This window comes from Maylandia zebra, linkage group LG10 (assembly GCF_041146795.1).
Source record: "Maylandia zebra isolate NMK-2024a linkage group LG10, Mzebra_GT3a, whole genome shotgun sequence".
Classification (NCBI taxonomy): domain Eukaryota; kingdom Metazoa; phylum Chordata; class Actinopteri; order Cichliformes; family Cichlidae; genus Maylandia; species Maylandia zebra.
This window is the reverse complement of record NC_135176.1, coordinates 18,221,073-18,236,347: the sequence shown is the minus strand read 5'-3', so window position 1 is coordinate 18,236,347 and position 15,275 is coordinate 18,221,073. Positions and strand designations below refer to the sequence as shown.

Sequence of the window (15,275 nt, the reverse complement as noted above, 5' to 3'; positions counted from 1 at the left end):
AGTGGCCTCTGACCCTGACCTTTGACTTCTTTTGTGTGTGTGCGTGCGTGTGTGTGTGTGTGTGTACCCAAACAAGTCACTGCGCTGTTTTCGAAACCACACACAGAGTAGATTTATCCAGTCCTAATACCACTAAACAAATCTGATATACAGCATTTCTTTTGCTTTAAATATAGTCACAGTGGCGCAATCAAAACAACTGGATCGACAATAAGGATTTAGCCATGAATCAATTAATCAAGTCATCATAAGTCAATAGACAGAACAAAGAAAAAAATTAACAATAAGTGGAAAAAAAAGTCTGTTTTAAGTTGAGATTTGCTCAATGACATCCACACACTGCTGTACCAACTTCAATGTCTCCATCAAACCACATCAGCAGCATTTCCAGGCAAAAGACAGAAGACTTCATTGACTTAATAACAGTAATTATTGACTAGGAGCTCACACTGATGTTGTTGTTTTTTTTGTTTGTTTGTTTCAATGATGAAGTTGTAATGAAGCTAGGTCCTCCACGCCAAAACGAGCCAGTTTGGGTGGTTTGGCATTTAATAAGAATGCCTCCCGGGAGGGCGGCTTCCTCAGAATGCTTTCTGGGAACGCCCAGCTGGGAGGAAACCCAGGGGAAGACTCAGGAGGAACCGGAAAATGCTGCTTAGCCTACTGCCACCTCAGTCCAACTCCCGAGAGTTAGAACTGTACTGTACCACATGGTTTGTTTTGAGTCAGAGCTGCGATCACCTCCTCCAACACAAATTAACATGTTCTCGCCAGTCCACAAATGACGGGGTGTCTGAATACTACACTCGTTGTGTGTGAGTGAGTATGTGTGATCACAGTCTTTATTTCTTCATATCATCTCATAGCAGGATCGCATGTGTTCCTGTAGTAGTAACCTCGTCCAACCGGGAAGAAGGACCAAACAGTTAAATTCATTTAAAATTTGCAGGAGCAGTTGATACAAAACTGTGTCGATCAAACAGCTAATTCCTAAATGACTGCTTATTTGATAAAATAGCTGGAAAATGTCCGCAAGTTCTTAAGGACCAAGTGGATGATTTCAAAAAGCTGCATTTTTGCTTTAAAATAGCAGCTAGCTAAATGGCTAATTCGCTGACTTGTGGAAGCACCCTTTACTGACCCAGTCACCAAAACTCCTCTGTATCACTGACAAAAATCTGAGATGTGTCGATATGATTAAGAGGTCTGCAAACAGGTTAAACCAAAACTTGCTGTTGTTAATGGTTTAAAACAAGCATTAGCATACAAATGCTGCTGTTTCATGGTCTGTTACAAGTCTGTGTAAGCTGAAGCTCCCCGTCTTGCCTGTTAAGCTGGGACATATCGAAAGCAGCGATGTCTGAAATTCACTCTGCTCTGTGGGCCTTTCACTCTCATCTGTGGCGTATTCATTCAGCTGGGCTTATCTGAAAAAGGGCACTGCTATCTTCTCCTCTTCCCGCTACTCTCTCCGTCTCTCGTCTCGTCTTGTTGCCACAACACATACCTGCAGTGCACAAAGACCTATCCTTCTACATACTTTCACGCAGACACACACCCAGACTCAGATTCAAGCGTCTCACTGTTGCCATGGGGACTATTTCAACCCTGTCAGCACTTCTAAGATCTGCCCGGAGAGAGGCAATTTGCCCCTCTTCCCATGCTTCGCAGTCTTTCTATCTACCCATCCTCCCCTCCTCCTGCTCCTGCTCCTCCTCCTCTTCTTCTTCTTCTTCTCCCATTCGAAGATGGAAAAAAAATCCCATCCTCCATTCTCGAGAGGCATGACTATTGCTTCTCCTATTCTTTCTGTCAGATTCATTCACCCTCAGTGTTTGGCACCAGCAATCTCCTCTCCTCCTACTCTCACTCCCACTCTATACAGCCTTTATGAGGCTGTGTGTATACACTTGCTTCTTCCTCAGGCTGAGTGAACATTGAGGTGGGGGGCTTGGGGAGAATGTGCATCTGCTGCTGATTTCAGCCACACAGGATCAGCTAAGTGCTGAGAGCTGAGATTTTCCCCCCAAATTTCCGTGGGGAACCCAAGGGGCCAGTTTGATGTATCGACTGAGCCACACCACAAAAGGGAAGATTAGAAAACCTGAAGTGTCTTACTCATGTGGCGAATCTGACCTTTATGTTTCTTCTGCAGGCATTTTAATAGCGTAAGCCTGGAGCAGGCATAAAAAAAAACGATTTAAAAAAGGGGGAAAGGATTACTACTTTGGAGAAGTGAAAAGAATATTATTACTCTACCTCTTAAGAAATGAACTTTATGGCCGGCACTGCCGATAAATGATGTAATAATAATGTGATACTTCCCCAACGGGGGAAATTCTCAGAGAACAAATCAGGCAGAGCCATAAACCAGCTGGCAGGGATTCACTGAGTTGCTTGAAGACAATTTAGCAGGAGGCTTGTGGCTCAAAACCAAAGTTCACTGGCTGAACGATGCTCTTGTGCTACCATAAAAAAATTTAAATAATAATATCCACACCCACAACCAAGGTGACATAATATTTTAGTATTCAGCTTCCAGTACTTCACAGGTCAAAAGATGAAAGATCCGGCTCATAATTATGTCTGTAATCTGTGAGAATATCTCGCCATTAGCTACACTTTGAGATGCTCTAACACACATATACACAGTGGACGTCTCATTTACTTCCTCAGAGCATTATCCAAATATCCCGACAACATTATGGACCTGCAGCTAAGGGGATCAGCTGAACTTGGACAGGCCGGAGCAGGGCCACAGCTGGGATAGCTGATCTCCCGGAGGGGCCATATTACACGGTTTATCCTTTCTATACATAGACCTGTAAGTATTCTTAGTGCCACCACACGCTGGCAGCAAAGATAACAGCCATAAAACTGTCATGCCCACGGGAAGGGAAGCATTACGTCAAAGACCCAAACCCAGCTAAATGCACTTTGTGATGCTTTTAATATTTGACAGTGGGGAGACAGGAAGCTGACGTAAATCCTTATGAGGAGAGCTCATAATACACATGACAGCCAGTAAGCTAGTGTAAAACAAGTTAAGATGTCATAGTGACTGAAAGAGTTGCCTGCTGATGACCACTTTTTACTGCCTTTGTTTTAAGGTCTACATCAGTAGGTGTGACATGTCGCTGTATGACGCTGATTTTATAAACTCCAGGGTGCTTTCAGGCTTTCTGCGATGGCTCCAATCTGATAAAGGCATGAGGAACAGATCTGAGCGGGAAGTATCATCAAACTGGGAAATGCAGAGTAATCGCAATACGATAAATCACAGCAACATAATTAAAAGTATGTGTTCCCACAGGATCGTGCTGCTGGTTATTGCAGTTTCTGCTCATGTTTTACAAATGTTTGTGCATGCACTGCCTTCTTTTTTCATGCGTTTGTGTGTGTTTTAAAATGTACTGATCTTTTTAAACTTCATCTAACGTTTTCCAGGATGCCATTGTCTTCCACGGCTCCCTCTGCAGCGTGAAGATGAATTTCTAAACCCTTGTAACTTTCTTGAGTAATGCATGTGCAATTAACTCAACTTTTCTTTAGCCTCAGGATTTACGAAAGGGTGCCGACCAGAGCTCAAGTGGAGCAAATGATCGGTCCAGCACTTTGCAATCTAAATATGTTCAATTCAGGTCTGAGGTTCTGATTTCTTCCAAAAGCTGGACCCAGGTAATGTTAAGCTTTGTGTGATGATCAAAACTGCCTGTTAACCTCCACAATCAACTTCTTTCTTCACATTTCCTAACTTTTTAAGTTCTCTCTGGATGCAACTGCCTCACCACAGCAAGATAATATGATGCATAAAAATGAAGGTACACTTGATGATGGATTGTAAATGGAGTATAAAGCTTCCAGAGCTTGCTAAAGGAGCTTCACACTTAGTCAATGGCAGCCTAAAACTTTTTACAACATGTACTTTTAAACAGTCAGCAAGAAGAAAAGAAAAAAGTTAAACTTCCACATTTTATTTCCAGAGAACCTCTGGAGACCCAAATTTGATCAGCCATAAAGGGTCACACATACAGCTGAATTAATAAAAGCAGAAGTAGCGGTCGTGGGCAGGACACACTCAGACGCGTCTGCTTTCAAGTCCAAAGCCTGAGGAAATGAATGGGTGTGAATGTTAAAACAGCGGAGGAGCTGACAGGCATTTCTCTTACCATGTCTGCTGGGGTGCTGCCCGTCATCGTGAAGCTTCTCCCGGTACTCGGAGGTGTTCAAACGCACATACACACACTCACAATCTCCCTCGCAGGGCAGATGCCAATATTCCTTCTCTTTTTTTCTTCCTTTTTCTCGCACTTGTAAAAAAGCTCCCCGCAGCTCTGACAAACGCGTCCTTGTGGTGTTTTAAAAGCAGGAATTTATTTTTTTTTTATTCCCGGCGACTCGCTCTTTCTATCTCTGTCTGTCTTTCTTTTTTTCCCACAGTCACAACACTGAGGTAGCCGAGACGTGTGAAAATGCCTCTTCCTCTCTATTGCACAATCATTTCGTTAATGTCTCTCCCTCACAAATCACTGATTTGGGGAAATATACTTAAGATTAGAGGGGCAAACTGTCGACCCGAGGGCCTCCTTTGACCCTCAAACATCAACAATATCCCGATTCAGAAAAAACAGAGGTGCCTGCGACATGCGAAAAAACCAATACTGCTGGCACATCCGGACGCGGACCTTGTTCTCTCGGGGTGGAAAAAGAACAAAAAAACATCCGCAAGGTTAACGTCTGCCGTCCTCTGATAAACTCGGACACGTCCGCCGGTCGGCGTGAAAAGGCGAAACGGTGATATGAGCCGGTCCTGCTCTTTAAAATGCGGGTATGACCGCTGTTAGCGTTTCAGACTGCACTGCTGCACCTTTAGGACCCGTTCAGCTGTCATTCCGCTGCCTCGAGTCAGAGTAAAGCTAGCCAACGATTCAGAACTTCCGGTGTGGGTTTTCAAAATAAAAGAATGTAACCGCTTAAAGGCTTTTTGTGTGAAAGTTTTTCTTTGAAAAAATTGGGGGAAAAAATAATGTACAAATCATGACATTAGTCTAGCATGCTGGGGTTTCTATCTGTCTATCTATCTATTTATCTAGCTATCATTTCAGTTTTTTTTTCATATCATAGAACTTCCCACTTAAATTATGATTCTCAAACATTATGTGGTTGTCTCCTCCCACTAAAGTAAGTAATAATATTAATAAATATAAAACACATTAATTCATGAACAATAATAAAAAATAAATAAAAGTATCTTATCTATCCATCACTACTAATCCTATTTTCTATTATTATAGTATATTATACTATTGTTTTAGTTGTTCACTGGTAATTTGTCTGATTACTCAGGAAAACTACTCATGTAAGCTGCACAGCTATTTTATTGAAGAACATCTATACAACAGCCTATTAAACATTCATCAAATATTTCATTATCCTTAATGAGCTGTGACAGTGCACCGTGACCTGAAAATCCCAAATGAAAAATTATCTTACTTGTAGGGCACAAGTGGCCTCATGTTATCATTCGTAGTTATTCTATTCATCTGATTTCTTTGACCAGTCTATTGCTGGGCCAACGCAAAGACACAGTCACACTCACCTGTGGCCAATTTACCTGACCCATGCATGTCTTTGGACTGTGGGAAAAAACAGTTTTCCACATGCATGTGCAACCTCCTCACGGACTGGTGGATTTGAACCCAGACCTTATTATTATTATTATTACTATTATTACTATTATTATTATTATTATTATTATTATTATTGCTCTATTACCTATCTATAAGTAATAGACAGAGCAATAATAATGGAAGAGTGGGCTGCTACAGGGTTAACATTTTGGTTGAACTAATTGGCAATAAAAAATATATATATTATGAAAACCACAAATTCTTCAGAAATTTTCAACCAATATCTCAGGGTTCATTTTTGTTTTATTTTGAAGTAAGAATTAGCTTATATCCGGATGTCGGCGCCGTTTTTTTTTTTTTATTTAACATGGCGTCAGTAGCTAGATTTGGAGGGTGGATCAGGAAAGGGAGTGTTGAACATATTTAATAAAAGTAGTGGGACCGTGGATTGGAAGACAGCGCAGTGCAGTTTGGTGGAAGAATAACCAATCACACTTCCACAGCAGCAAGAAGGGCAGAGAACACACAGGAGGGACAAAGGTGGAAATCTAATAGGGCATATCCAATCTTGCACAGATTGCTGTAATCTTATTCTTCTTTTGTCTTTATTTACAAAATCTCAGTTAATAAAGCCTTTCTTAATCATTTGTCACTAAATGAAATTAATATATCGTGTTGATTGATACCCTTCTTTGCAAGTGCCCCCTCTGGAAAGGTTAAAGGTAGGGGATTCAAAGTTGTACAGTTGCACTTGCAGACAGGACTGTGTGACATCACTTCCATTAGTGAGCTGTGACTTAGACGATGAGACAAGGCAACAAGGATCCTCCTGTAATCCTCCTTAATCAATAAATCAGACATTCAGTACACAGGGAAGAGTAAAGAGCAGCAATAAAACAGTACTGTATATTTTACATTTAACATCGTTAGTACTGTATACAATAAATGGACTACTTAACAAGTAATCTGATTAAGAAGTGAAAAAACATGACAGCTTTATAATATGAATTCAATATAGCTGTCAGGTTATTTATAGCATACATCTAATACATGTAATATAATATCCTGTCCTTCATGGAGTGCTCTGCCTTGTGTGGGTGCATGTGCATGTGTGTGCGCACTTGTGTGGCCTTGTTTCCGTCAGGGGTCGAGATATGCATCGGCAGCAGGTCTGTCATCTCTCTGGTGGAGTGAATGAAATCCATTGTGGCATCAGGAGAGGCTTTTTCTCAGAGATCTACTGGATTAACTACCTAATCTCCCCACTATAAAGGGAGAGTGAAGAGGGCAAGTGAGTTACGCACACTCAGACACACACACACACACACAACCATCAGCATGCCTGTACAAGCATAGTAAAGTGTGGAAGTGGTTTTGTTGGCTTTGTTTTCCAAATTACGGTCAGTGTGTGATTTTCGCCAAGCAAAGGAGGGCATCGATTGAATAGTACTGCCATTACCAAGTCATCTCTTAATTATTTTCTACCTGCTTGATAATTATCCAATATATAAAATGATAAAATGTTAGAAGAACTGATTGCAAACTCAAGACGACTGCTTCTAATTGCTGTGTCATTTTAATGTTGAATATATGTTAGATACATGGCACACGTACACTCACAGCCACCTTATTAAGTACACGTTAGGTATACCTGACACAAGTATCTAATCAGCCAATCATATGGCAGCAACTCATCATGATATGGTCAGGACAGCCTGCTAAAGGTCAAACTGAGCATGAGAACGGGGAAGAAAGGTGACTGTGAATGTGGCGTGATTGTCAGTGCCACAAATGCTGGTATTTCAGATTTCAGATATTCCCACACAACCATCTCTAGGGTTTCCAGAGACAGGCCAGAAAAGCCAAAATATCCCATGAGCAGCACCTCTGGGTGAAAATGCTTTGTTGATGCCAGAGATCATAGGAGAATGGCCAGACTGCCTTCAGCTGATAGGAAGCCAACAGTAACGCAAAAGAAAACACTTGTTACATCAAAGACATGCAGAAAAGCATTTATGAAAGGACAACATGTTGAACCTTGAAGCGGATGGCCTATACCAGCAGAAGACCACACCGAGTGCCACCTGTGTCAACTCTGAAAAGGAAACTGTCACAATAATTTCACAACAGAAGATTGGAAGAATGTTGCCTGCTCTATATTTTCTTGGCACACTTAGGGCTTCTTAGCACCAGCAGAATATCACTGAAACACCACAGCCTAGTATTGTTCTAAAAGGCCATGTCACAAAGCTCAAATAATCTCAAACTGGTTTCTTGAACATGACAATGAGTTCAGTGTACTCAAATGGCCTCCCAAGACACCAGATCTCAATCCAGTCGAGCACCTTTGGGATGTACGGGAGATGCACATCATGGATGTGCAGCTGACTTTTCTACTGCAGCTCTTAGATGCTATCATGTCACTATGGACAAAGATCTCTGAGGGATGTGTCCAGCACCTTCTTGATTCTATGCCACAAAGAATTAAGAGTGATCTGAAGGGAAAGTTGTCCATCCTGGTACTAGCAAGCTTATTAAGTGAAGCTGAAATGCAGATATTTTCCATTATGATCCATAAAAGAAACATCTGGTTGTAAAAGGTCCACATACTTGGCTTGCGTGCAGCCAAGTTCAAGGTTCAAGGTTCTTTATTTGTCAGATGCATAGTTATACAAGCATAACACACAGTGAAATGTAACCTGACACTCTCCTCGACATGTGCAAAAAAATGGGGGGGGGTAGAGAAAGAACATTATATTTATAGTATATTAGGTGAATGTGCAGTAGGAGCAGCAAGCAGGTGAATTCTGCACAAGTTATCAGTTCACTGATTATGTTATTATATCACTGTATGTAGGACTTTCATGGGGTGACATTTTATTATTGTTGCATTGTGGTTAGAGGTTGAGGTTATTTGCAATATATTAAAGCTGTACATAAGCCTAATGTCACATGGTATTTGATCTATGCCTTCTGTATCCAAGCCTGGATGCAAGACTTTCTTCTGCAGATGTGCTCCAACCAAAATGTCTTATATCTGGCCACGGGCGATCGTGGCTCAAGAGTTGGGAGTTCGTCTTGTGATCGGAAGGTTGCTGATTCGAGCCCCGGCTTGGACAGTCTTGGTTGTTGTGTCCTTGGGCAAGACACTTCACCCGTTGCCTACTGGTGGTGGTCAGAGAGCCTGGTGGCGCCAGTGTCCGGCAGCCTCGCCTCTGTCAGTGCGCCCCAGGGTGGCTGTGGCTACGATGTAGCTTGCCATCACCAGTGTGTGAATGGGTGGATGACTGGACGTGTAAAGCGCTTTGGAGTCCTTAGAGACTAGTAAAGCGCTATACAAATACAGGCCATTTACCATAAATAAATCCAAGCATTGGCGAGCGTTCAGAGTCTCAGTGTGCCTGTGCAGCATGTGTTTCCCTGCTCAGCACTTGTCTTTGCTTGTTTGACAGTGCAGGTCTGTGTAATATAAACTGCCCGGTCACCTCTGCAGTCCTTTACTTCCTCTATTCAAAGTCTGCTGATCAAATAGAAATGTTACATTCAGTTTAAAGACAGTACACCTCTGTAAGCCTCTGCCCGGGCTCTAGACTGTTCTGCTGTCTCACTCAGGCCACACACATACAATGACACATTTATGGAACTACAATGCTTGGCCACGACAAGGAAACAAATCCTTGGTTGCTTCATAGGTCAAAGGGCTTGATTAGAGATTAAGCAGCACAGTGTATCCACTTTCAGAGAAGATCTCTTTCCACTTCCAGTGACGCTACAAAACAGTTGTCGCATTTCAGCTTTGAAGGGCAGCACTCAGCGGTTAACACTGCTCCATATATAAACGCTGACTGTCAGCCTAGCAGCGCTGGGATAGTCCTCTACCAGTGCCCTCTGCCTCTCCATGTTTCCCGCAGAATATTAACATGCGCCGTGTGTCATCAGCTATTCTTAGATCCTGAAGTAGATTTTGAGCTTAGACTGTGGCTCAAAGATTGGGGGGGGGGTTTGTTTTTTTTCCTCTGGAAACTACCAGCACAACACACCCTCACATGTAACACCCTCAGACTGAGAGGACAATCCAGTTTGTCTCTCCCAATGGAGGTATGAGCAATTATTTCCCTACCACGGGCACGGAGTAACATCTCCTTCCTGCTAATATGCTTTCATGCTCATCAGTCCCTCACTGAGAGAGATCAACAACCTAAACAATTGTGTGTTTTTTCCAAAAAAACATGTGTTTATCCAAATAATGAGCAAAACCAACAACCAGCCAGTACAAGGAGCGTTTTATAAGAACAAAAAGCCACTGAATTCAACAAGTTCTTTCATTTTAAATAATCCCCCTGTCATTTTTGTTGTTGTTGTTTTTTGTGTGTGAAAATCTCCAGAGAATCTTTTCCCAGACTGACAACTCTGCTACAAATATCACCAATCCCAAAAGAGCTGCCATTATTATGCAGGATCAGGTCCCCCTCAAAAGCCATAGTCTAAACCTGAGTTGGATTAGGCTCAGACTTACCAGGAGACACCCTAAGCCTGAGCTTATCTACAGCGAACTATTGTTGTGCAGATCAAGCGGAGGTGGGTACACCTCTAATCTGTCCACCTGTCTAACACACTTAGTGTTAAATCAGCACAGGCATCTGGCCTGACATCCCCCTGACAGACCTTTGCTGAAGGCTAAATCTAGTCGTGTCTGTGATTTCAAGTTACTTCATTTATCTGTTTGTTTTGAATCGCTGTCGAGTGCAGTTGGTGGTTTCTCTGGAGTTAAGCGGTACATGCTCGTCACAGTTAAAACCTCCCCCCTCCATGGCTATGAAAACATTTGTCATCACCGCACATTTTTGCCATCTGTCTACCACAGAAGGGGAGTAAAATAAACACTTGGCACTTGTATTTTGTATCGACGTGCACCTGCTGCAGGGAGTGTGGAGCCTTATTTCCACACTCTCTGTTTACCTGTGAATGTGAGTTATTCAGCATTTATTCTCTGTGTTTGTAAGAAACGTCCCATAGAGGCACTGTTCAGTCCATCGGCTGGCTTTGTGCTCTTCCCTTTCTTCACTGCCTGTTCAGCTTGTTCAACACAGTAAGTCTGTAGTGCTGCATGAAAGTAGGCATGTCAGGCACTGCCTGCCGGAATTAGGCGTAACAGGTTTACTCATCAAGCAAAAAAAAAACGTCCTTGATGTTGGATGTGTTTTGCATTACTCACGCTATGAGGACGTAAATCTGCCATCCTTTGGGGGGAAATGGACAGGTATTTCCACATACAGTGTTTTTCATTCAACCTGATCACGCAATGCACTTTACCCTAGAAGCCACATTCACAGTGCTTGATTGGCAACAAACACATTCACACATTTGGTTTCACCTGGACTTTAGTATCTCACCTGAAGACACTTAACATGTGTCCTGGAAGATTTGAATTAGACCTGAGTTCAGCCTTGGTCTGAGTAGGATCGGAGTAAGGTTTTGGCTAGGACAATTAAAACAAGGCAGTGTTAAATAAGAGCCAGTGGCATGTTTGCCTAACAGGTTTGAGCTCAGCCAGAGGCACAGATACCCTAGAGGTTGTAAAAGGAAGAGCACCTGATCTAAAACTGCCACAGCTACCTGCTGTGGTGAAATCTTGTGAATAGGTGAGAAAGAATGTGATGTCCTCTGATGCTGCTGCATGTTGTCATGGTACATGCTCGATAATCCAGGGTAAGGAAGGTTGGTTCTGTTGTGTTTTTAGTGGGGGAAACTTTTCATCATTTATCCAAGTATCTTGTTTACTCTAAACTGACTGCATGTTTCCCAGCCTTATAAACAGTTGCATAAAGACCAAAACTAGCCCCACTGCCTAACAATGAGCCATGAGCTCAGTTTCATCATCGTTGTTACGCAAACTGCCAACATGGTTACCTTGGTTACCCCAGCACGGTATTCCCCAAACCTGCAAAACCCTTAAAACATGCTCCAGGCAGTCCAGGGAAGAAAAACGACAGCAAACAAAAAATACACTGATGGTACCTTAGGTGTCAGGCGTATAGGAACAGCTGAGACATATTTTTTCAAAACATTGCACCTGTGTGGCTCTAAAACCCCAAAACATGCTACGCCAAAGATTGGCCGACCAAAACTGCAGAATATAGTTTTCTGAATATTTGGACAAAAACTGTTAATATATGATGAAAATATAATACACGAGCTCTAATCAGAACAAGTTAAAATGTGTAGAAAAGCAGGACAAATTTGGAAGTCATCCAATCAGAAGAAACCTCGTGTAGTAACATTAGATGCACACACATGATCTTCCAATACAACAATACAACTAGCTGTCATGCTCTTTGTTTCTCATTGACAAAATGTCAAAGCTCAGGACCAAGAGAGAAGAAGACATAAGGACACATTTCACATTCAATATTAAAAAGCTTTATAAACTGTGGCGCAACTGTCACTGGTAAACACCGGTAAAACTTGCTGTTGACATTGACACTGATATAGTGTACACAGTTAAATGCCACAATGGTGCCATTGGGAAAACCAAACAACCTGGCTAAGCGGTTGGCTCAACATAGAAAAGCTGTCTGGTCAGGACAGGATTTCACAGTGTAGTTACACCTGAGGCCATGGGACACTCTTTCTGAGGATGCACACTTGTTTGAGGGGGGAGTCAAGGGAGGCCATTTATGTGGAAATGAAATAGCCAATGCTGACCCGAAGAGAGAGCCTAAAGGTACATCTTTTACCAACTTACAATGCTACCACTCACAAACTGAAGAGTAGCCATTGATCAGCAATCAGTCTGAATGTTAACAATCATGAAACTGAGCTTGTGGTTCAATATTAGGAAATAGTGCACGTTTCTGCCGTTGTGCAACTGTACTGTTTATAAGAGTGGACAAACATACTGTCAGCTGAGACTGAAAACGCTAGGTCAAATGAACAGAATCAGCTTTCTGGGGAGTATATGCAACACCACGTAGATTAAACATTCATGATAGAGGAGATTTATACTGATGAGTTAAATCTACGTCATATGTACATCACCAACCAAAAGTTTTACTTATTGTTATGATGATTTTTATGATCATCTGACGTCTCAATTTTCCCCAAATGTGACACCCAAAATTTCAACTCTGAGGACAAATGTCACAAATTGTTGCACAAAAAACTTTCACAAATTCACGTCATTTGCAAACTGTTTAAGTATGTTACAAAATCTCTCTTCTGACACCACCGTCTGGCCAGTTTATACATTCATCCTATTTACAATGAGTGTTTTTGTCACAATAAACAGTGCGGCCCCACGGGGTTGTCATTGTGACTCATCAATCTGTAACTATCATTACCTGTCTGCTATTTCTGGAGATACATTCATACACACACACACACGCATATATATATATATATATATATATATATATATATATATATATATACATATATATATATAGAGAGAGAGAGAGAGAGGTAGATATGCAGAAACACACACACTTTAATGTCTAACATTGGCATGAGTCCCCGTGGGTCAGTCCCCTCTGGGATCATGAAACACCAGCACAGCAATGTTTCACCAAGGTGTGGCCGCACCGCTTTTAGAGCAAACCACAGGCAGTACCAGCCTCCACCTAAACCTCCACCCTCTCCAGTTTTTCCACGTTTCACTCTGCTCTCTCTCACGGTGACTAAAGTAGAAAGGTGAGGTGCTGTTATCAGTATCACTTGAATAACGTTATGGCCACTGTGCGATAAAATTGCTACGGAACAAAACAGCAGCGATCAGATGAGCTGTGGCCCTCCACAGAGAACAAAAGCAGCTGGAAGACAAGTCCAGGGAGGATTCTTTGGTCACATAACAGAAAAGTAGCTTATGTCACACAAAAAAAGGGATCATGTCATCTGCTTTATTCAGTCTTCATCCAACAAACACATGTAACAACAAGCAAATAATAGGATTATGTGTTATTTTTACTGAGCTCAGTCTGCAAGTAGCCGCTGTTTTTCAGGTGTTCACTTGTTTATTTGCTCTGTGAGTCAGCTGGTGGGAGTGCTGTGCTGATGCAGGGTTTATTTTTTGACAGAGACAGGATAACAGATTAATCAACGCTGAGTGTTTGCAGAGCTTAAAAGAAGAAGAAAAAAACAAACAGACAAAGACAGCCTGACTCGCCAAGAACATAATCTGATGGGTTTGTTTGAGGATACAGGAGGGAGGGGGCTACAGTAGTTCTGCAAACTTCTGGCTCCATTCAGTATTTCACACGCTGAAATAGTACAGACAACATCAAGACAACAAGCCAGCTTTTAACGTGTGCCACATTTATTTTTAACGCTTTCTTTCTGGCCGAGTTTTCTCAATAGTGTGTCTTATAGACCATGAAACAGCAGCTACCGTAAATACAACACTATATCTACAACGATCAGGCAGACCGTTATGACCACTGACAGGTGGAGTGAATAACACTGATTATCTCTTCATCATAGCACCTGTTAGTGGGCGGGATATATTAGGGGGCAAGTGAGCAATAAAAGAAGGTGGCCTGGTCTGATGAATTTTTTTCTTCTGCATAACATGATGGTTGGGTGGGTGTACATTGGTTACCTGGTGAACACCTGGCACCAGGAATCACATGGAGGCAGTGTGATGCTTTGGGTAATGTTCTGCTGGGAATGGTTTGAGGAGCACAGACTTAAATGAGTTTGAATATTGACTTGGCCTCCAAATTCCCCAGATCTAAATCCAATCTAGCATCGGTGGGATGTGCTGGACAAACAAGTCTTTGGAGCCCCCACCTCACAACTTACAGGACTTAAAGGATCTCTTGTTAACAGCTTGGTACCAGAAACAACAGCACAGCTTCAGGGGGCTATTGGAACCAATGCCTCTGGGGGTCAGGGCTGTTTTAGTAGCAAAAAGGGGACCAACACAATATTAGGCAGGTGATGCCTAATAAATCCCATTCAGTAAGACAGTTTCTTCATGGAGAGAGGCAACTTCCTGCTTTGGTTTCCATCAGCTTACTTTTATTGACATAAAGCTATAAAGGCAAACAATAAAACACAAGGCTGATTAGGCAACAATGTCTAAAAGTAACTGAGTTATTTAGCTCGGTATTAAATGGAATAATATTGCATTTCCCCGTGATTAAACAAAGAATAAAGCAGCTTTTAATTAGTTGAAGAAACAACACCACATGCCAAGCAAAGAAAAGCCAGCATATCTTTGATTTAATACTATGTTTGTGATAGACGAATTTCATTATTCAGGCCTGTAGTGAAATTGCATCATTGCTCCGTCCTTAATATGAGTGCACTGTAATCATCTTGGCTTTTCCCTAACATCCAATCAAGTTCTAAAATGTAATCAGTGTGATGATTTAAGCTGATAACCATTCTGTTAATGAATGCGCTAAATCTGCATCCCAATTCTACAGTGAAGACCTTCATTTAAGAGATTTCGACGCTGTAAACCGCTGGCAAACGCTTTGAAAAAGCGCACTTATTGGGTTTCTGATAGCGTCCTACTTCTCAATCTCTGCTCCCAGGTCACTAGGTCTTCAGCAAGAGAGGATAGGCAGATGTTACATTGACACTGAGGCCTTTAAAGTTATCTTACGAATCTTTGCACAAATGCATCATCACAAAAGCCATGAT

General features: G+C 41.9%; 1 protein-coding gene across 1 annotated transcript in view; it reads right to left on the bottom strand.

Moving 5' to 3' along the window:
* The window catches only part of ubl3a (ubiquitin-like 3a), a 35,557-nt gene extending 30,647 nt beyond the window's left edge, over positions 1–4,910 (bottom strand). Inside the window, exon 1 of the mRNA XM_004550146.3 lies at positions 4,170–4,910. Within this exon, the coding sequence (XP_004550203.1) occupies positions 4,170–4,196 (27 nt within the window). The 5' untranslated portion in view covers positions 4,197–4,910. The remainder of the gene's footprint in view (positions 1–4,169) is intronic.
* Between the last annotated feature and the right edge of the window lie 10,365 nt (positions 4,911–15,275).